The 20,486-nt window shown below is 48.6% G+C and overlaps 1 protein-coding gene across 2 annotated transcripts in view; it reads right to left on the bottom strand.

Moving 5' to 3' along the window:
- The window catches only part of Ccdc60 (coiled-coil domain containing 60), a 156,585-nt gene that overhangs the window by 14,831 nt on the left and 121,268 nt on the right, over positions 1–20,486 (bottom strand). For both annotated transcript variants that reach the window (XM_059248842.1, XM_059248841.1), the window contains exons 6-8: positions 12,532–12,622; positions 8,114–8,345; positions 2,730–2,817 (exon numbers count right to left, since the gene is read on the bottom strand). In XM_059248842.1, the coding sequence (XP_059104825.1) occupies positions 2,730–2,817; positions 8,114–8,345; positions 12,532–12,622 (411 nt within the window). The remainder of the gene's footprint in view (positions 1–2,729; positions 2,818–8,113; positions 8,346–12,531; positions 12,623–20,486) is intronic.

Here is a 20,486-nt window from a genome sequence, read left to right on the forward strand (position 1 = left end):
CCATTGTGGGTGGTGCCATCCCCTAGGCAGATGGTCCTGGGTTCTATAAGAAAGCGAAACAAGCAAGCCATGGGGAGCAAGCCAGTAAGCAGCGTTCTTCCTTGGCCTCTTCTTCAGTTCCTGCCTCCAGGTTCCTGCCCTGACTTCTCTCAGTGTTGGGCTGTGTGGGCTGGAGTTGTAAGCTGAGATGAACCCCTTTCCTCCCCAACCTGATTTTGGTCAACGTTTCACCGCAGCAATGGAAAGTGAACTAGAACTGGTGACAGCGGTGACAGTGGATGCACCTGTCTCAGCAAGGTGCTGTGATAAAAGTCACGACTGCTCCCATCGTGACCACTGCATCTGTTGGTTGCTGACTGTATGTGGGGAAGGAGCTGGCATGTAAGTAAATGTGCTATATCCCTAAATGCTCTAAGGACTCATTGAGAGAGCCATAGCTTCCAGAAAATTCCTAGGACTTTACAAGAACAAGATGACTTAATTCTCATTATAACCATTTTGGGTAAGTTGCTAAGGTGCTTCGTTTGACAGGATTGTAACAAGACTGGGTGAAGCAATGTGCCCAGTATCACACAGAAATCGAGTAATGGGATGGAGATGCTCCCTAGTCTATTGGGTTCCAATGCCGAGCCATGGTGCTTCATGATCTCATTTCGACAGATGCTTAGGGAGGACAGCATCTCTGTCCACTTGACTCAAGCTGTGAGACTTTAAGTTTGTCACATTTCTCTGTCACTAATGCTGACCAGGCAAGCGCCTCATGGGTCAACAAGGTCTCAGAATGCCTCCAAGTGCCACCTGAGGCGGTGGGTTTGAGTCGAGGCTGCAGCGGACAGATTCATCATTAACAGACAGAGGTGGGGTGGGATGTATTCGAAAACATTGGGAGAAGGGTAATTACAGCACTAACAATAACCAATAAGTCATAGCTGGCGTCCCAGTAGGCCGAGACTCATGATAAACCTCTTTGTGGGCTTCATTTATTTTCTGTAAGTAATTTGCTGGCTCAGAGGAATTTATATTTGAGAGGGGAACTCTATTCTGCATTCTCTCTGGAGCATTTATAGAGGCCACAAGTCCATGGGCAGGGCTTCTCACCAGAAGACGGACAACTCAGGTTTAAGTTCAACACTACCCTCTTATAAGCCAGTCATTCTGGTTGCTGCTTGGATGCCCACGCTTTTAAGGCAAGACTACAAATCCTCCAGGTGAGGGCTTTGAAATCCCTCACCAATGTATGCTTTTCTCTGTCCCATTTTGGCTGTGCCCTGCTCCCTGATGGTGCTGTGGTCTCCTTCTGACTGTGACTGCACGTGACTGCCTGAATATTCTCCTCCACTCCCCACCCCCATGTGTCCATCACCTTTGACAGGCAGGCCTTCCCCCACCCCCCACCTCATCTCAAATCTCAGCTTAAAAGTTTCTTCCAAAGAAAGAAGAAACTCTCATGACAATTACTGACTAGACCAATAACCCTTTCTGAGATAGGGTCTTGATATGTAGCCCAAGCTGGCCTCGAACTTAAGGTCTTCCTACCTCACTTCCCTGAGTAATGAGATTATAGGCCTGTGCCACCATGCTTATTGTTTTTATGTTTCTCTACCTTTTTTTCTGCAGTGCTGGGGATGGAGCTCGAGGCTTTGCACACACTAGACAAACTTTCTACTGCTGAGCTATCTGTAAACTCAAAACTCCTACTTTCTCATCTTTGACTTATTTTTGGCAACTCCATGCCTGGAAACAATGTACCTTGCCCATATTCACCCCAACTCACTTCTCCTAACCCCCCTACTGGACACCCTTCAACACATCTCCTTCCAATCCCCCCCCAACTCTAACACACTGAGTCCAATTCCTGCTGCCTGCTGGAATATTACTGATCCCCATGACTTGATCTTTTTTTTTTTTTTTTTTTGTTTGTTTTGTTTTTTGAGACAGGGTTTCTCTGTGTAGTTTTGGTGCCTGTCCTGGATCTCGCTCTGCAGACCAGGCTGGCCTCAAACTCACAGAGATCCACCTGCCTCTGCCTCCCGAGTGCTGGGATTAAAGGGAGTGCCAGTGCCGCCCTGCGCGACAACTTGATCTTGTTCAGATCTTATGCATGTCCCCATAGCTGCAGTACGTCTGTGAAAGCAATAGCCATGCCATATCCTGAGGACAGCATTCCAGGGCAGCCCTCACCACCCTCCAGCTCTTACATTCTTTCCAACCCCTATTTTGCAATGTTCCACGAGCCTTGTGGGGTGTTGATAGACACGTCTCATTTAGTCTCAAGCAATCCAAAGTACAGTCACTTGTGCTCGTCACTTTGACCCCTGCTTCTCTGGCCAACATTGACAGCAGCATTATGTTATATAAAGACCCTAGTTTTTTAAATCTTAAGCTTCCAAGTTCTCCCTTGAACACATCGTTTATAACAGCCCACAGGGTCCCGGACAGACAGAGTAGTGGCATATCAAGAAATTAGAAAGATCTAGATTTAAGTAATTTGAGTTACCATCCACCAGCTGTGTAGCCGTTAGCAAGTCATTTAGCCTCTCTGCCCCTTGCTTGTAAAGTAGTAAAGTGGTAGCTTCCACCTCTAGGGGTTGCTGTGAGAATCCAAGGTGGTTACACACATGCAAAGCACACAGCTTAGTGTTTGGGTTGATAGTTGGTGACGGCCATTGGGGCTGTCAAGGCTATTTGACTGACATCCTTCGACTGCCCAGGGAATTGAAGTAACATACCTGGGAGCTGTCTTCTGCACATTGTCCACCATGTTCATGATTGTTCTTCGGGCGTCTTCCCGGACCATCTCCAGGAGCTTCTGCAGGTCTGATGGAAACAGGAGACAGGACAGTGCATGAACCCCATGCCCGGCCTCTGGGAGTCGGGGGCGGGGGCAGATGGGACAGTTCACAGGGTCTGGCATGCTACACATCTGACTCTGTCACTCCTTTAAAATTAATTTATTTTTTGCATGTGGCATGTGGTATACCTGCTCTCTCTCCTCTCTCTCTCTGTCTCTCTCTGTCTCTCTCTCTCTCTCTCTGTCTCTCTCTCTCTCTGTCTCTCTCTCTCTCTGTCTCTCTCTCTGTCTCTCTCTGTCTCTCTCTCTCTGTCTCTCTCTCTCTCTGTCTCTCTCTCTCTCTCTCTCTCTCTCTCTCTCTCTCGTGTGTGTGTGTGTGTGTGTGTGTGTGTGTGTGTGTGTGTGTGTGTACTCATGTGGGCATGCATGGGGCCAGAGGTCAATATGGGGTATCTTTTGAGACAAGAGTCTGTTACTGAACCTGGAGTTCACTGACTGACTAGACTGCCTGGCCACACCAAAGCCCTAGGAATCCTCCTGTCTCTCTCTGCTGGGCACTGAGATTGCTGGCAGGCACCCCCACACTTGGCTCTTTATGTGGGTGAGAGGACTGAACTGATAGCCTCACGCTTCCACGGCGAGCAGTTTACTGACTGAACCATCTTTCCAGCCCCCTTAAGGATCTGAAACTCTGCTTCACCCAGACAGAACTGCCTCGGATCCTGATAGGAAATATTGTTTGCAAAACCCTAACTGATCATTTTCCAAACTGGTGATTTCCAGCCTGAATCCAGATCACAATTGTATCTTGCTCAATCCGAGGAGAGTGCCAGCCTTTGGAAACTAAGTTTTTGCATCAACCATCAGACTCCCACTTCTTTCGTAAAGAATCTAAGACATGACCCCATTATCTTCATTTCTGCCTCCCATGGACTGATTTTTTTTTCAGACAGGCTCATGATTTCCACCTCCTTCACCATACCAGTTGACCCTTGTCCTGATTTTGAAGTGTGTTGAAGGCTTGGGTTCATGGTGCTGTTGAGAACGAAGGCCTGAGTCATGAGGGTGCAAACTTGGCCGGTGTGCTGATCCAAGGGTGAGCTGATTCTAAATGAGCTACTAGGAGGCAGGATATAGCCAGAGGAAGTAGGTTAAGTGGGGACATATATTTTACAGGACTCCCCCTTGGTCCAGCCCCCTCCTTTCTGCTCACTGGGCTCCCTGCCACTTTGAGGTGGGAACCTCTGAGTGATGCTCTTCCCCGCCATGCTCCTGAAACAACGATGCCATTGGCCGGGAAATGAAACCCCTGCGGTACAAGTCTTGCCTCTTTCAAGCGATTCCCTAGGTGTCTTGGTGATGGAAAGTGATGAAAGCAACTTTTATTTTCTCACTTAACATGTTCTGTTCCATTTACTGTTTGAATACTTCTTGAGGCCTGGACACCATGACTTGAATCTTGTCTCCTAGTCTCCAAGGCTTCAGAATGTGATGTTAATTGGAAGCAGTTACGATGATTGCGTTGGGTAAAGATGAGGTTACACTGTAGTGTAGTGTTGGTGGGCTCTTATTCTAGTCTGACCATGACTGCTGCCCTTGTAAGGGGAGAGGGACATATCCAAGGAGAGCATGGCCATGTGGTGACAGAGGCAGACACGAGTGGTGTGTCTATGAGCAGAAGGATGCCAAGCCTTTCCAGCATCTACCAGCTTGAGAAGGCTAGAAAAAGGAAGGTGTCACCACGTCACCGACACCATGGTTTTGGAGGTCAGGTGCCCACGAAGTTGAGGTAAGACATTATTGTGTAGCCCTAGGAAGCTAATATACCTAAAAGTTAAAAAATGAAATACAGAGTGAGCTGTATGTTTCACAAAAGACAGGTAAGTGAGCAGCAGTGTTTGACAAAGACACATATTTGCATGTCCCCACCCCTCACTCTTTCCCACTCCAATCAGGGACCTGCTTGGTAACAGAACCATTGGAAACAGCCTTCTCCAGAACCGTGTAGCTGTCCAAGGTGCTGAGTCATCACTGGGCGAGGCTGTCATTTGGCAACTGTCCAGGGCTTCATTCATGATGGACAAGCAGTCTACCAACTAAACTACATCTCTGCCCACTTTTATTAGAGATTTAACCTTACATTTTCTGTATAGCTGGAAAATATCAGCGATGTTGAGCTGTCTCGGAACAGCCCGTGGGGCTGACGTCAATTTCATGTAGTTTTGAGGCTGGGAAACCAGTGGGCCTTTGTCAAGGCTGTGACAAACAGGGTGGAGGTGAGGATGCTAATAAGAGGAAAGAGTGGAACAGCTGAAGAACGGCTCCCCCATCAGAGATAGATCTCTGGTGGAGATACTTCTCAGCCATTGCTGAACGCCAGTGTGTGCCAGGCTGAAGGTGTGGACCAATACACCCAGGCAGGCAGGAGTCTCATCTCCCTTCCCCTTCACTCTCTAGTCTTAGGAACTTTTATTCTTTTTTCCATCTGAAAGGGTAACATTTTCCCAGCATCCTTTGCAGTTGAGTGTAGCGCTATGACTGAGTTCTAGAGGTTTTAATTCTCTTTCTTCTTCTTCTTCTTCTTCTTCTTCTTCTTCTTCTTCTTCTTCTTCTTCCTCTCTCTCTCTCTCTCTCTCTCTCTCTCTCTCTCTCTCTCTCTCTCTCTCTCTCTCTCTCCTCTCTCTCTCTCCTTGTGTGTAAGTATGTGGAGGTCAGAGGAAAATCTTGGAGAATCAGCTCTCCTTCCACCCTTCGGGCCCTGGGCATCTGACTCAGGTCATCAGACTTGGTGTCAGGTACCTTCACCTGCTCACCCTTACCTGCCTGACGATGGGATTTTAGAAGCGCCATGGACCTGCTGAGAAGGTTGTTTATACACACCCGGGTGTGGGCACTTTGCTACCTTGTCTACTGCCTTCTGCTTCAAGCCTAGAACATGGGTGATGACTAGAGCTCTGTCAGCCATTCTGGACCACGAAATGATATTGAAGTTGGCCAACTAAAAGGACGGGATAAAGCAGGTGCGGGATGAACTTTCGAAAGTCATTTTACCCATCCTCGATTAGTCCTCTTAATCTGTAGGAAAATGTAAACTTGGATCTTTTTAAAGTCACTGTTTTCAGGCCTCTGTGTCACCTGAAAGAAGTCCCTCTTTGGTACCACGAGATGAAAACAGTAAACGAAAACCAAGTTCCCAGTAAGACCTGATACTAAGAGACTTGAAAAGAGAGAACCCAGGTGCGTCAGGCAAGGCTTCCCAAGGGAGGATGCATTTGAATTGGGGCTTGAAGATCAAGGAAGCATCTACCAGCCCCAGATGTCAGGGGATAAAGGAAGTCTGTAGGATGGTGCTTTGAGCAGACCAAAGTCTGCTGGTGAAGTTGGGCTGCTGAAGATGTGATGCAGCCAATGCTAAGCCAGATAGAAGCATCCTGAATAAGAGGATGTCTTAGAGGCCACGGGCGCCACTGAAAAGATGCTGAACTGGTGGTGGCGGGGGTCACTGTATCCAGTATTTAACCCAGAAATTTCCCTCTGGATCAATGTGTGGGGGCAGGGCAAGGAGCAGAGAGACTGCTAGAAAGCTGTCCAATGTTGACCCCTTCCTAGCCCCATGTCTTCAGGTCTCAGCTCAATGGTCAGAGGTGAGAGAGGCCTCTGTGGACCATCCTGGCTGATGGGAAGATTGAGCCCTGTGACTGAGCTCAGCACCCACTGCCATTGTCCCCTTTTCACCTGTGACCTCTGTCATCTTGCTGCTCATAGCATCCTTATTTGCCACCTTCCTTGTTTTCCTCCTTCAATGCACTATTCCCTCCTTCCTTCCACATCCCAGGTGCGCAACACAAGGCACTGAAGGAAGAAGCTTCCAGAAATTCAGAGGAATCAATCTCTGACTCTCTTTCTGTCCAGAGAGTGGCTTTGAGAGCTCCGGGTCTTCCTTGGGCCCTTGTTGACAGGTCCTGACTCCTTCTTGCACTTCTGGAGGTTTGCACACTTTGGCTCTGATAAGCCAAGATCCTAGGTCCACTCTGACCTCCTTGAATCTCAGCAGCACCCAGTCTTTGCCAGTTCTTCCCAGGCCAGCCCTCGTTCAGATGCTGGACTTCACCTTGCACCGGTTTGAGACAGGATTGCTGTTGCTTTCCTACTGTGTGTGTGTGAGGCTAGCTGACCCAGGAGCTCCCAGGAATTCTTGCCTTGGTCTCCTGTCTCTCTGTGGGGATGCTGGGATTGCAGCATCTGGCTTTTGTGTGGATCTGGGATTTGAACTCAGATCCTAGTGCTTGCAGGGATGGTACTTTGACCCACTGAGGCCCGGCTACACATCTGATTTAATTATCCTTGCTCAATGCAGGAAATTCTGAGAGAATATTTGGCATGATTTGTGGGATCCAGTTGCAAGTTTCTCTTCCTGAGGTCGGAGGGCTCCCTACCCTTGGATGGTATTCATGGTTTTGGATTTCTTGCTTAAATAAAGACCCAATAGCTTTCAGTAGACTCCTAAGGAGTCTAAATTGAATTATGAATTACTAAAGATGACAGATAGGAGAAAACACACATCTCTGTGTAGAAAAGTAGATTTGTGGCCCCTCAGGTTCAGACTGGGGAGGGACAGGGACAATGGATGGGCATGTCTTCTGATGGGTTGATGGAGACATTTTAAAGTCAGATTGTGACAATGGATACACAGATCTGTGCTCTGTCAACTTCATAAAATTCTTGGCTCGTACATTTTACAATGTATGGTTAAAACGAGTGGGCGTGGTGGCACACATAAACCTGTAATCCAGCCTCCAGGAGACTGAGGCAGGAGGATTGTGACTCACAGGACATCTTGGGCTATATAAGCATGTGTTGTATCTCTCATATACACGAGAATAGCCCAAAACCAAGCAAAAAACAAACAAACAACACATCTATAAATCTAAGGAAAAACCAGGCACTGAATTTGAAGAATGTGGGAAAATAAGGTAGAAACATCTCAATCATAACTTCTGTATTTATGGAATGTGGAAAGGATAAAATTCTATGGAAAACGAGATACATAAAAACACATTTTAAAGTGTTATGAAAGTACATGGTGATGGTGGCTGTGTCCCTGTGGGGATGACTCAGAGTGACACAGCTCACAGAGACTATTTTCAGCCTTTTTTGGAGGGAAGAGCTTTCAAGGAAAGGGACCTAAAGACATTGAACTAGGCAGGTGGAGGAGAACTTTGACCTTTGTGTCTCTGCTGGAAGGGCTGGAGGTGAGGCAGGAGAGACTCAAAGACTGCAAATGTAAAGGCAGACAGTGGTGGGATCTTGGGTAGGACTTACTGGTGTGGAGGTTAAGGAGGGTCTCCTCATCATGCTTAGTGGACCACGACTCGGTATCTTCGATGTCTTTGCTGCCGGTGGCTACACTTGGGGGCTCATCAGAGCCAGGGTTCACAGAAATCATGCTGCTCTGGGGAGAAGAACCCCCACTGGTCCGAGTCAGACTCAGGGTGGAGCCCCGCCGGCTGGGTTTGCGGCTGGCGCGAATGGCGGGGATTTTGAATTTCTTGGTCTGAAGGGAAGAGAGAGAAAGGAGGGATGTCAGAGAGGATGGATGAAGAAAGGAAGGGGGAGGGAAAGAGGGAGGAGGAAGGAAGGAGGGAGGAGTAAAGAAGGAAGGAAGGAAAAAGGAAGTGGTATTTCTAATCCCTGTGGAGGTGAGGGGTCAAAGGACACTCAGTTCCTCCTGGCTCCTTGTAAACACCACGGACACATGCTGGACCTGGAGTGACTGGTCGCCACCAACCAAGATGATCAGAAGACATTCCTTTCTCTGTGTGTCACTGGAAGTGCCCTTGGCCCTGTATGGATGATTCTTTATGCCACCTAAAATGCCATGCTGATGGTAGAGGTGTGAGAGAGCTCAGGGCAGGCTGGGCTGCAATTCAATAACCCAATAGAGATGATTATATTTGAAATTTCATGTGTGTGAGTGTATATGATACTTGTGTGTGTGTGTGCGTGTGTGTGTGTGTGTGTGTGTGTGTGTGTGTGTGTGTGTGTGTGTCTGCTCGTGTGAATGTATGTCTGTTAGTGAAAGAAGAGAAGGGAGGAAGACATCATGTGCCCTGCTCCATCATTCTCCACCTCATTCCCTTGAGGCAGGGTCTCTCACTGATCCTGGAGCTATGCTGGCGGCCAGCAAGTCCCAGTGATCCTCCTGTCTCCACCACTCTCTCCCACAAGCCCATGTCACTTAGGTGGTGGGGATTCGAACTTGGGTCCTTATGCTTGTGTGACATGGCTTCTTACTCATGGAGCCATCTCCCCACCCCAGACATAATTTTCCTTGAGCGCTTTCAAAATGAAAGTGCTTCAGAGATTCACACTGGTGTCATATTTGCATGAAACTTCTAATATTTAATGTCCTAGGAAGGAAGGTGTCAGGGAGCAGAGGGGACCCTGAAGGCCACACCAAGATTTAAGACCATGAAACTGGGTGGGGAGACTTACACTCAGCGAGTTTGCTTCCAGGAACCAACTTCACTGAAGCAGAAGTGTTAGTAATGTTTTAGGGCCTTGAATATAGGCGGAACTATTCTGCATTACAAGTGGGGAGGGATTTCTCGGTTGCACGGAGAAAGGGAAAAGGTGCCGGAAGAGGAGAGGGGTAAGTCTTCGCCTCCCATTTCTTCCTTTGCTTTGCTCCCTTCCTCAAGTTTTCTGGCAACATTTTGCACAAACAGAAGGCGGCTTCGGCCTGCAAGAGGCTGGGGGACTGGAGTTGGGACTGGGTTTATCCAGCTCTCCAAGGCAGTGCCCAGGTTACAAAATGGTGGCAATGGGAGGATTCTACAGCGAGAGCTGACGTCAGGAGGCTTCCCTTGTCCCGACTTTGCAGCTTGGCCGGGAGCTTGTTAGCCTGACAGGACACTCCATGCCCCCCGGCCACCCTGTGTCAGAGGATATCAGAGCTCAGGGACAGCACCTACATGCAGAGGTCACCCTTCCTGCTTCAGGAGCCACTTCTGAGTCCCTGGTGCTGGAGACAAGACTCTTCAGACCAACGCCATTGTTGAAGGTTTAACAGACTGTGTCTCGGGGCAACCTGGGGTCTTGCAAGGAGCCCTGGACTCGGAGCCAAGGGACTAGATCACCCTGCCTCAGCTTCCTCATTTATAGAACAGAGGGGACGGACTGAGGTGTCCACAAAAGGACCTTTGTAACTACCGTCCTCGGTGCACTTTCCTTGAGCTGGGATTTCATCTTGTGCTCCTAAAGTTGTCATTAATTAACATTCAATTAACCACCCCAGCCAGGGGACCCAAGTGAAGGGCTGACACTTCTGATTAATTGAGCGGGTTGGAAAGAAAACGTTGGGGGAGATGTGATGGGCCTCAGCATGTCATTTGCCCTTTATGGAACTGACTCTCCCTGACTGAAGTCCCCAGGTGCCTTTTCTGGCTTTCACAGTTTGCTCAGGAGTGATGTGACCCAGCTGCCATGTTCCGCCTCCGGAGGGACTAGCTTTTTTTTTTTTTTTTAATAGAAGTTTCCCCTGAGTGAATCCTTATGCTTTCTAAGAAGCAGGAGTTGGATGTCATGGGGAGACATATTTAGCCACCCATGGGTTTTTTGTTTGTTTGTTTGTTTGTTTTGTTTTGTTTTGTTTTTACAAATTTAGAGACTTTTATAGAAAAAAAAAACCCTAAGTGTTTGGCTTTCGTTCAAAATAATAAAACCCTGCCTGCATGTGGTGATGTGAGTCTCTCAGCCTTCCCTTTGGCTGGGCTTCATTTTGCCACAGACTTCACCGCTCCCTGCTCCCTGCTGCGTTCCACTCAGCCTGATTTTTCCCATCGACAAGATTTCCCTCAGGAACATCAGCCTGCGGCTGCTGAGGTCTACACGTACCAAAAACCCAGTGGGGGACTGTTGGCTAGGGTATCTTTCCAGATCTCCACTTTACAGAGGGGTAAACTGAGGTCCGGTGAGAAGAAAGGTCGTGTCCAAAGTCACAATATGGAAGGAGCCAAAGTGGCTGCTGGCACCCCCAGAGTGGACGGTCCGCACCCGGCGCCAGGGTGTGACCCACGTGCTCTGCGGGACATTCGATGTGGGAATTCCACAGTAGGCTGTGCTGAACATGCCGGAAGGACACTTTTTTTTTTCATCCCGAGGCTCATCGCTCCTGCTGCTTTGTGGGTCTCTAGAGACGGAGGCACGCAGTGTCTCCATAGCAACTTTGCGTGAGAAAACAAAGGCTCTTGCTCTTGGGGTCTTTGAGGATGCCGATGAAAGAGAGCGGGAAACAACGGAAAGGGGAGGTGACTCTGAAGAACCTTGTGTTTAGCACAGGCCCAAGGTGAATGCTAGCCCAGCTCTGTGACCCCTGCAGGTCCCTTCACCTCTCCAAGCTCCAGCAACGCCTTCGCTACGGTTAAGAACAGTCCCCTGTGGGACATGGAGAAGGTATCATGGAGTAAGATTGAGAGAAATCGGTCCTTTGGTCAGCGTGCTGAGAAGGGCTTCTTAACACTTGCACATGTTGTGTGTGTGCACGTGTGCGTGCGTGTGTGTGTGTGTGTGTGTGTGTGTGTGTGTGTGTGAGGGGACAAAATTGCTGGAGTTGGTTCTTTCCTTCCACCACGTAGGTCCCAGAGATCAAATCCAGGGCATACATACATACACCTTGGCTGCAAGCGCCTTTGCTTCTGAGACTTCTTGCCCGCTCCCATTTTTACACTTTTCAGTGAATTTGCACATCCTTTCTCTAAGCTTCTCACTAACCATGTGGTAGGTGGGGTGGGCACCGTGTGGTAGGTGGGGTGGGCACTGTGGTAGGTGGGGTGGGTACTGTGGGGTAGGTGGGATGGGTTCTGTGTGGTAGGTGGGGTGGGCACCGTGGGGTAGGTGGGGCGGGCACCGTGGGGTAGGTGGGGTGGGCACCGTGGAGTAGGTGGGGTGGGCACCGTGGGGTAGGTGGGGTGGGCACCCTGGGGTAGGTGGGGTGGGCACCCTGGGGTAGGTGGGGTAGGCACCCTGGGGTAGGTGGGGTAGGCACTGTGTGGTAGGTGGGGTGGGCACCCTGGGGTAGGTGGGGTAGGTGGGGTAGGCACTGTGTGGTAGGTGGGGTGGGCACCGTGTGGTACTGTATTGGTTCTGTGGGTGAGGGGCAGGAGCTATCTGCACCCAGCTGCATGGCTGAATACTCCATCGAAGATCAGTCTTGTCTCTTTATTATCACTATTATTGGGGTGCTGGTTTGTTGAGTAGATGGACCTGGGCTTTGGGGACAGGCATAGTTGGGTTGAACATATAACAGACTTCAAAATGCCTTCTTAATAGTGAATATACATGTGGCTTGGAAGAATAGCCTGTCGAGTGAGTGGAGAGAGGGAGGGAGGGAGGAAGGGGAGGGGGCTATTGATTAAAAGATAGAGTGAGGTGAGTCCATTTCCTTCTAGTCACATCTTACTAAGCAGGCGCTCATTCCCCCCCCCCTCTTCCCTCTCTCCTCTTCCCAATGTGTCTGGCCAAATGTCATTTTTCCTATAATCCCCAGATAACCATTTTAATTAAAATTTACCAAAAAAAAAAAAAAAAAAAAAAATCCAGTGGCATGTGGTCTTTCCTTTGCTTGGGAAACCACCTAGACATATAGAAATAACCCTTTCCCAGCAGAGACTGGCTGTAGATGCATGTTCCTTTCCCTGGCTGGGGCCTGGGCTCTCAGGGTAGGGTGGGCTCCTGGTTACCTTGGGCGCTGTGACGAAGTGATCCCACCTCTGCCCCATGGACTTGTCCTTGTTAACCTTCTTAATGGTGCTCTTGCTGCCTCCTGGGTCCCTGCGTGAGCAACAGCTTAATGAGTTTTCAGTTTGCAGACTCTTGGTTTATTACACTCCCCCGCCCCATCCTAAAGAAACACAATAAATCCAGGATGAATGGTCTCTAGCATGATTTTTCTCTCCCTACTGTCTTTTTTTGGGGGGGGGGGGGTTGAGAGGGAAGTTCACCATAGGTGGGGTTTTTTGGAGAAAAACACCCGAGGCTAAGAGAGGCCACCCTTTCCTATATTGTGGATTTATTTGCATTCTAGACTTGGATGCTTTTATGGAGTCCAGGGTGAGGTTGCAGTTACGCTGGGGGTGGACAAAAAAAGTGTCTTCCTTTCTGCACCTGTGCCTTGTTCATTGATCACCAGCACCACCAGGGGGAGCACTTCTGAGTATCACAGAGGCAGTTGAGACCCCAGGGAGGCTGGGTGTGGGCGTGGAGAGTGAAATCACTGGTTTTCAGCTTACTGACCAGAGACACTGGGATCTCTGTGCCAGAGGCCTCTGGGCTCTCAGGGAATCACTCTCCATCACGGGTCACCTTGAGCCAGAGTCATTATCACTGCCCTCTGCTGAGGAGAGGACCAGAGTTCCGGGCCTCTCCCTCACATGGGGCCCTGCCATGGGGCCCTGCACATCGCTTACGCTGTGATCTTGAACTATTTTTATTAGCGTGCCCTCCTCCTCCATGTAAGTAAGTTTCAGGACTTACAATATCATACCCTTCCCTCATGGCCTGGGAACATTCTGGATAAGAGACTAAAGCCCCAACAGGCTCTGTGGGTGATTTCCTGTCCCCTTCCCCCAACAGACATGTTACCAAATTTGCCATGCTGGCATTTTTGAATGGGATATGTTGCAGACACTGTGTATCACTGTAACCCCTCCAATGGACCCAGGCAGACTCTTATAAACACATTAACACGTCTGGAATAAAGCAGGTGAATACTTATACTCAGTGAAGGATTGGGGTTCCATGTCAAGTCTCAGTTTGGTTCATTTTAGTTCAAGTCCGATTTTTGTGGCCAAATGAGTAATGAAAAAGCTGAGTTTTTAGAGCCTTTAGATTTTGAATTTCATGGTTATGGGACCTTGGGTCTTTATTGATACACACATGAGGAATCATACTGTGTGATGTAACTTCTTATATGATCAGTCAATTGGCTTATCAAATCCCTCTGTCCTTTCATTCTCTATCCATCTGTCCATCTGTCTATCTATCTATCTATCTATCTATCTATCTATCTATCTACTGTCTACTTACCTTTCCATCCACCCACCCACCCATCCACCCATCCATCCATCCACCCACTCAAATATCTACCCAATCACATACCCATTCACCCTTTCCTCCAGCCACAGTTATCCATTCACAGACCCATCCATCCACATTCCCATCCATTCATAAATTTCATTATCCATCCATCCATCCCTCCACACATCCACTTCCTTTTTAATCCCTTTTTCTCTGAAGGATGAGTTTGGGTGTGTGAGACCTGTGAATTACTTGGCTGGCTCTCAACCTGTACAGATCAGGGATTTAAGGAGATAAAGTGATCAGGGCAACTTTGATAGGTGGAAGCCGGGCACTCACGGTGTCTAGGCTTGTCAGGGTATGTCCAAGTGATGGCTGTGGACCAAAGTATTCAGATACAGGGGACGGAAATGGTCAGATGGGCTGGACTTAAGCCTGGCTTCTCATGATGTGAGGTTCTGAGTAGCAGATCCACAGGCTATCACCAGTAAGGAGCGGGGGCTCTTCTGCCCCTGAGGCAGGGCCTGTTGGGTGTCTAGCAATTCACAACCATAACACAAGAAACAGACTCCAGGGTGGGAGCCAGGCTGGGGTGGGGGGTGGGGGTGGGATGTGGCGCCAAGCTTTTTGTAAAACTTCATGTTGATTACACAGTAAAAAGCTCTGAATAATTAACAGAGAAGTTCATTGGAGTCAGTTCTGCTTGCTTGTCCCCCGAGTAATCAAATTAGGGAATATTTAAAGTCCAGCCAGAGGAAGGAGCAGAGCTCCAGCCTCCAGTGTTTAAACAGCGGCACGTCCGAAGCCTGATTTCAGGCTAAGCAACGGGCGGCTTTGGTGTTCCACGGTGTCTTTCATGACCACAGGGCTTTTTGGCTTCCTCCTTTGCTAAGGCAGCCCCTGCTGAGCTGCCAGCGCCTTCTTGAAGTTCAAAAGCAACCTCCATCCCCTTTCAAAATTAAATCTGGGCCCAGACAAGCTTTCGAAATCTTAAATATTCAGGTCCAATCAGGAAGATAGAAGCCTTCCGCTAATGCCAGCTTCCAAGGCGACCTGAAGTCTATCGCAACTTCAAGCGGCAGGCTAAATGAACTAAAGACGCATCCAGATCCCTGCAGACCTCCGGAGGCCCTCCACACTCCCTCTGCAAAGCTATTGATAAAGGAGAGGCCAGGTTAGGCAGAACCAGCCTCTCTGATGTTTCATTCTCAGTAGCAAATAAACCCAAAGGGGAGATCAATAGGCAGGGAGGATGGATCAAAAGCAGCCGGAGCAGGAAGTCCAGTCGGCACCCACCTCGCTGCAGAGGCTAAAAGCCAGTTGGCGAACCTTCCCTATTAGCGCTGTTCACCAAGTGGAACCCCTCTTTCCCGCACCCCCAAAGTCGGGTGCATCTCTGTGACTTGCTTTGTTAAAAAAAAGATACATTCCCATAGAGTGGCAGGTGGCTCGTTGGATGGATGCTTTGCCAGCCAGTCCTGAAGGCAGCAGGTTCCAAGCTCTGCTGATAATGGGAGTTTGGGTTACACAGAACCTCCGTCTGCCTGGCTCCCTGCGTAGCTATAATGAGCAAGGTTCCGGTGTTGGGTGTGGAGGCTGAGCCAAAGGCCGTTTAAGAGGTGGGGAGGAGGAAGCGAAGAGTGCTCATTTAGCACATCTGACTGATCTGACTGAGGTCCCGGGACCTCAGGTGGCCGTCCTTGCGTATCAGAGCCTGTTGTTCTGCTGGGGTCTGCCTGACCCGGCCTTCTATGTGTGTGATGTGTACAAGGTTATTTAGCTTCTCCCAGCCTCAGTCCCCGTCTGTACCATCAGTAAGATGGGGCTAAGGACATGAGCTGGGCCAATAGATCGCTGTGGATGTGAAAAGAAATGGGTCTCAAATGGGTGAATCTGGGTCAGCTGTTAAAAAGAATAACACGCTTTCATCCACGGAGATCTTGGTGCGGTTTGAGAAGGGGCTGGCTCTGGTGGGAAGCGAGGTAGGGCCAGCAGCTCTCAAGGGGAGACAGCTATGATTTTCAGACCGTAATTTTCCCCCTGCTGATGCTTTCTGGGGCACCCGTTTCTCAGAAATCAAGGGGAGAGAGCACTGGGCACAGGCTCATCTCTTTAAACTGCATCCTCCCAGCAGATTTTGTTCTTGGAGGTCACTTGACAATGTCTATCCATCAGGGCAATCAGAGCGATTTTCTCAAACACTTTACTCTCACTTTTCCAACTCCAGTTCGGGGTAAAGTGTGCTCTTCTCAAGATGAACATCTTGTGGGCTCGTTTAGGATGTGCACTGGGCTCTGTGGCTGAGGGGGAGGAGGTGCTGATTCCACACCAGGGAGGCTGCCGTGGTCCAAGCTCTGGGAATCTTCCAGGCCAGGTAGTCCTGTCCTGCTCCTTTAGAAATAAGGTGACCTGATCATCGTGCTGTGTTCTTCCACTCCTGAGGTGTTGGCTTGAGTGCCAAAGCAAGGGGGGATGCTGCTGTGTTAGCTGGGAAGAGGAGAGTCAGGGGTAAATCAGGTATTTCACCCAGAATGCCCATCCTAAAAGCGTCTTCCTTGACGATCAAACTGAAAAGCAAGCCCCGCCCACTACTGTCATATCTCCCATCAGATGCCTCGCAATTGCACTTGTTGCTATTGAAGATTTTTAAAACTTCCGTTTATTTTATGTCTATGAGGGTTTTGCCTGCATGTATGTCTGTGCACCACATGCATGCCTGGTTCCCACAGAGGTCAGGAGAGGGCGTTGGATCCCCTGGAACTGGAGTTACAAATGGCTTTGTGGGTGCTGGGAACCAAACTCTGGTCCTCTGCAAGAGCAGCAAGGGCTCTTCGTCTCTGCCATCCCTGTGGCCTTGAAGATAATCTTCATCTTTGCATGTTTACTATGGATTGCATCCTCCAGCCCCTTCCCTGGAATGGAAGCTCCAGCGGGCAGTGGTTTGGCCCACTTCCTTTACCATGATATTCCTATCAGTGGTTGCGAATGGTCCCACAGGACAAAAAGGGAACCCCATTTAAGTATAAAAATAGTTAAATTAGAAAATTGCTTATTATGTGTGCTGTTCAGACTACTGATGCCTTTTTCACAGTGATGAAAACTTAGATCTTGGAAGTGCAGTTGTTGATAACCTCTGAGGCAGGGGCTCAAATGGGGAAGGGTTCTTCTTCTTCTGTTAGGTCAAAGAGCCCACGTTTGCTCACATTCTGCATTTGCAAAATTGCACATTCAGAGTGGCTTCCAAAACTATTTTGTGAGAGAAAACTTACTGTATATTTCAGGTTGGCTCAGACTCTGCAGGGTCATGTTCTGGAAGCCTGTCCCAAGCGGGCGATGCTGCTGTGCCTTCCGAGCCCTTAGGAGGGGGCTCTGCTGGTAGCAGGAGGTCACTAGCACTGAGTGTCTGGACTCTCAGTAAAAGTTAGGATTAGTGGGAGCTTGCTAGAATGCAGAATCTCAGGCCCCACCCAAACGGGCAGCTTCACGGCACCGAGGTCTTCAGTTACTTCACTATATCCGTAGGCTGAGAAGCCTTGCACTCATGGGAATGTTCTACAAAGTATAAAACAAGCAGCATCCACGTGACCGTTAGCCAGTCTTCCTCCCACCTGGTTTTCTGACAAGGCCCTTGCAATCCATCTCTCTGGGACAGCCTGAGGTAACCAGGCTTAGATAACCACGCTGCCCGTGTGTTTTTCCTGCATGGTAAACCAGTGACTGCTGACTACCCTCTCTGCTCCTTGAAGCTTGCCACCACTAGTGAGAGCTGGTGCGACTTTTCTTTCCAGCCTGCATGTTTGCCCAGTCACCATGGATATCATCTGTTGGTAGTAGAACTCTTCCTTCCTTCCTTCCTTCCTTCCTTCCTTCCTTCCTTCCTTCCTTCCTTCCTTCCTTCCTTTCTTCTTTCTTTCTTTCTTTCTTTCTTTCTTTCTTTCTTTCTTTCTTTCTTTCTTTCTTTCTTTCTTTCCTTCCTTCCTTCCTTCCTTCCTTCCTTCCTTCCTTCCTTCCTTCCTTTCTAAGATTTATTTACTTATGTATATGAGTACTCTACTTGGATGTAGTGCCTGCATGACAGAAGAGAGCGCCAGAGAGAAGAGGGCGTCTGATCCCACTATAGATGATTGTGAGCCACCATGTGGTTGCTGAGAATTGAACTCAGGACTTCTGGAAGAGCAGCCAGTGCTCTTAACTACTGAGCCATCTCTCTAGCTCCCTTACTTTATTTCTTTACTAGCTTGAGGTCTCAGCGGCGCTGATGAGCACAGCTGTATCAGCTCTTTAAAGTAGAGATTTTTATCTTCAACGACTGTCACAGAATGAACATTCACTGTGTTTCTAGACATGAGCTTGTCAGTCTTAGGAATAACTCTTTTGGGTCAGCAATCCATTTGATAGGCAATGAAACAGAAGCTAAGAGGTTAAGTGACTTGCCTGTGATCACACAGATAGCAAGTAGCAGGGTGTGGACTCATCTAGGCCTGAAGCGAGGGCTTTTGCACTAGGGTTTTGCACACGATTGACACAGACACTGGCAAAGATGTATACTCCAGGGCTCTGTCTAACCTTCTGTTTTGAGATGCACTTTTGCTAAGTTGCCCAGACAGTCCTTGAACTTGAAATCCTGCTGCCTTAACCTCTCTAGTTAGCTGTGGTTATAGGTCTAGGATACCAGGCGAACTGATACCCAAACTCTTGATTCCAGCCATTCAAAGCCACCTGGGTTTTAGGAACATACATTCCAGGCTTGGGAAGTTGATGTGATGGCATGGGGTGAGACCTCAAAGATGGATTAGGCATCCAGGAGAAGGTGTCCTGCTTTCTGGCTCACTGAAAAGATGTTTTCATGTACTTTCTAGGGAACTTAACCCCATAATTAACAATAATAATAACATATATTTATGAATCCTACATGGTGGTGTGCTGGGGGATTTATTAGAATGACTTAAGGCTGCACTCCAGCTAATCCAACAATGGCTTGATATGAACAGGAAGGTCCAAGAATCCAGTAGTTGTTCACTCCACAAGGCTGGGTGTATCAACTGGTCTTCGGTATATACCAGAATCCCGAAGAAATAGGCTCTAATGCCAGTGAAGGGATGGTCTTGCCACCGAGAGTGAGGGCAAGCAGGCACAGAGCAAAGGCTTCCTTCTTTCATGTCCTCATGTAGGCTTCCAGCAAATGGTGTGGCCCACAGAGGTGGGTTTTCCCAGCTCAAAAGATCTGGATGAAAGGTGTGTCTTCCCACCTCATAGATCAGATTAGAAGTATCGCACCCCTCACAGGTGTGGCCCTCCATTTGGGGTTTTAGTTAATTCCAGATGTAGTCAAGTTGACCACTAAGAATAGCAATCACAGCTTCTCAACTCCAAGTTCAAACATACCATGCGTGAGGTTGAAATCAGCCATGGCGGGGTTTTCACATATTTGTACTATGGCGATGGGCATTGTTATAAGTCATGGCTCTCTGGGCCCTGAGAACAGGTAAATTAAACCTTTACTAGCCTGTCTGCAACCACCAGCTAAAAAAATCCCCATACGGAGAGAAGGTTATATCAGGATAATCGAACTCCAGCAAATACCCTGACTCCTTGTGGATATCTTTCTGGGTGGCCTCTCCTCCTCTGGTGGCCAGGTCTGGTCCTGGTTCTGTCTGTCAGGAGCCAGGCATGCTTAAATTCTCAGTGGATTCTGCCTGATGAGTCTTGGTAAAATACTGGCTCCTAGTGTGGCCTTATATTTTTTAATTGAAATTAACAACTTATGCTCCCATTCTGAGCACATTTCTGAGAACAACCGAAGACATTGTAGATAGACCTTCCTATCATCCCAACCCAAATCCTGCATGATGGGCTTCCTTCCATGTGTGAGGAAGGGGGTCCATATGTCAAAGGAAAACATTGGGGCAGGTGACTAGCTGGAGAGATAAAGTCCTGTCAGGCATCTATGGGCTCAGGGCCTCTTGTCTTTAGAAAGTACAAGCAATCAGCTGTGGAAAAAAATTACATGTTGCTTTGACCTAGTAAGTCTCAGAACCCAGCCCCAAGAAATCTTCGCAAGTGGGCATGAAAGAGATGCAGCCGGGAGTTCTGTGAAGCATGACCTGCCATGCCAAGCATGTGAGAACAATGCCTCAGCAGCTGTCCACAGGGACTTGGTGTGAGAGAATCCCCTGCTGGTTATTCTTTTCCATGGTGAAAGACTGGAAGCTTTGTGTGGAGCGCTGTGGGAAGATGGCGGTGAGTCACCGCTGCTGCTGCAGCTGTATTTGTGGGTAGTCACAAGGGGGAGGGGTGCGAAGATGTGGGACAACCCACCTTACACCCTTAAAAAGGGATTCACACTCTAAGGCAGGGATTTCCAAGGTGGTGTATTTCCAAGCTTCCACGCCTTATGTATTTACCTGTGAGGTTTGAGGAAGGCTTTTGTAAGAGAAAACTGCATCCGCTTATAACTTGGGCAGTTTTGTTTTTTCTGATTTTTCGAGACAGGATTTCTCTGTGTAGCTTTGCGCCTTTCCTGGAACTCACAGAGATCCGCCTGGCTCTGCCTCCCGAGTGCTGGGATTAAAGGCGTGCGCCACCACCGCCTGGCGGGCAGTTTTGTTTTGAAGAACTA

This window comes from Peromyscus eremicus, chromosome 23, assembly GCF_949786415.1.
Source record: "Peromyscus eremicus chromosome 23, PerEre_H2_v1, whole genome shotgun sequence".
In the NCBI taxonomy this organism is placed as follows: Eukaryota; Metazoa; Chordata; class Mammalia; order Rodentia; family Cricetidae; genus Peromyscus; species Peromyscus eremicus.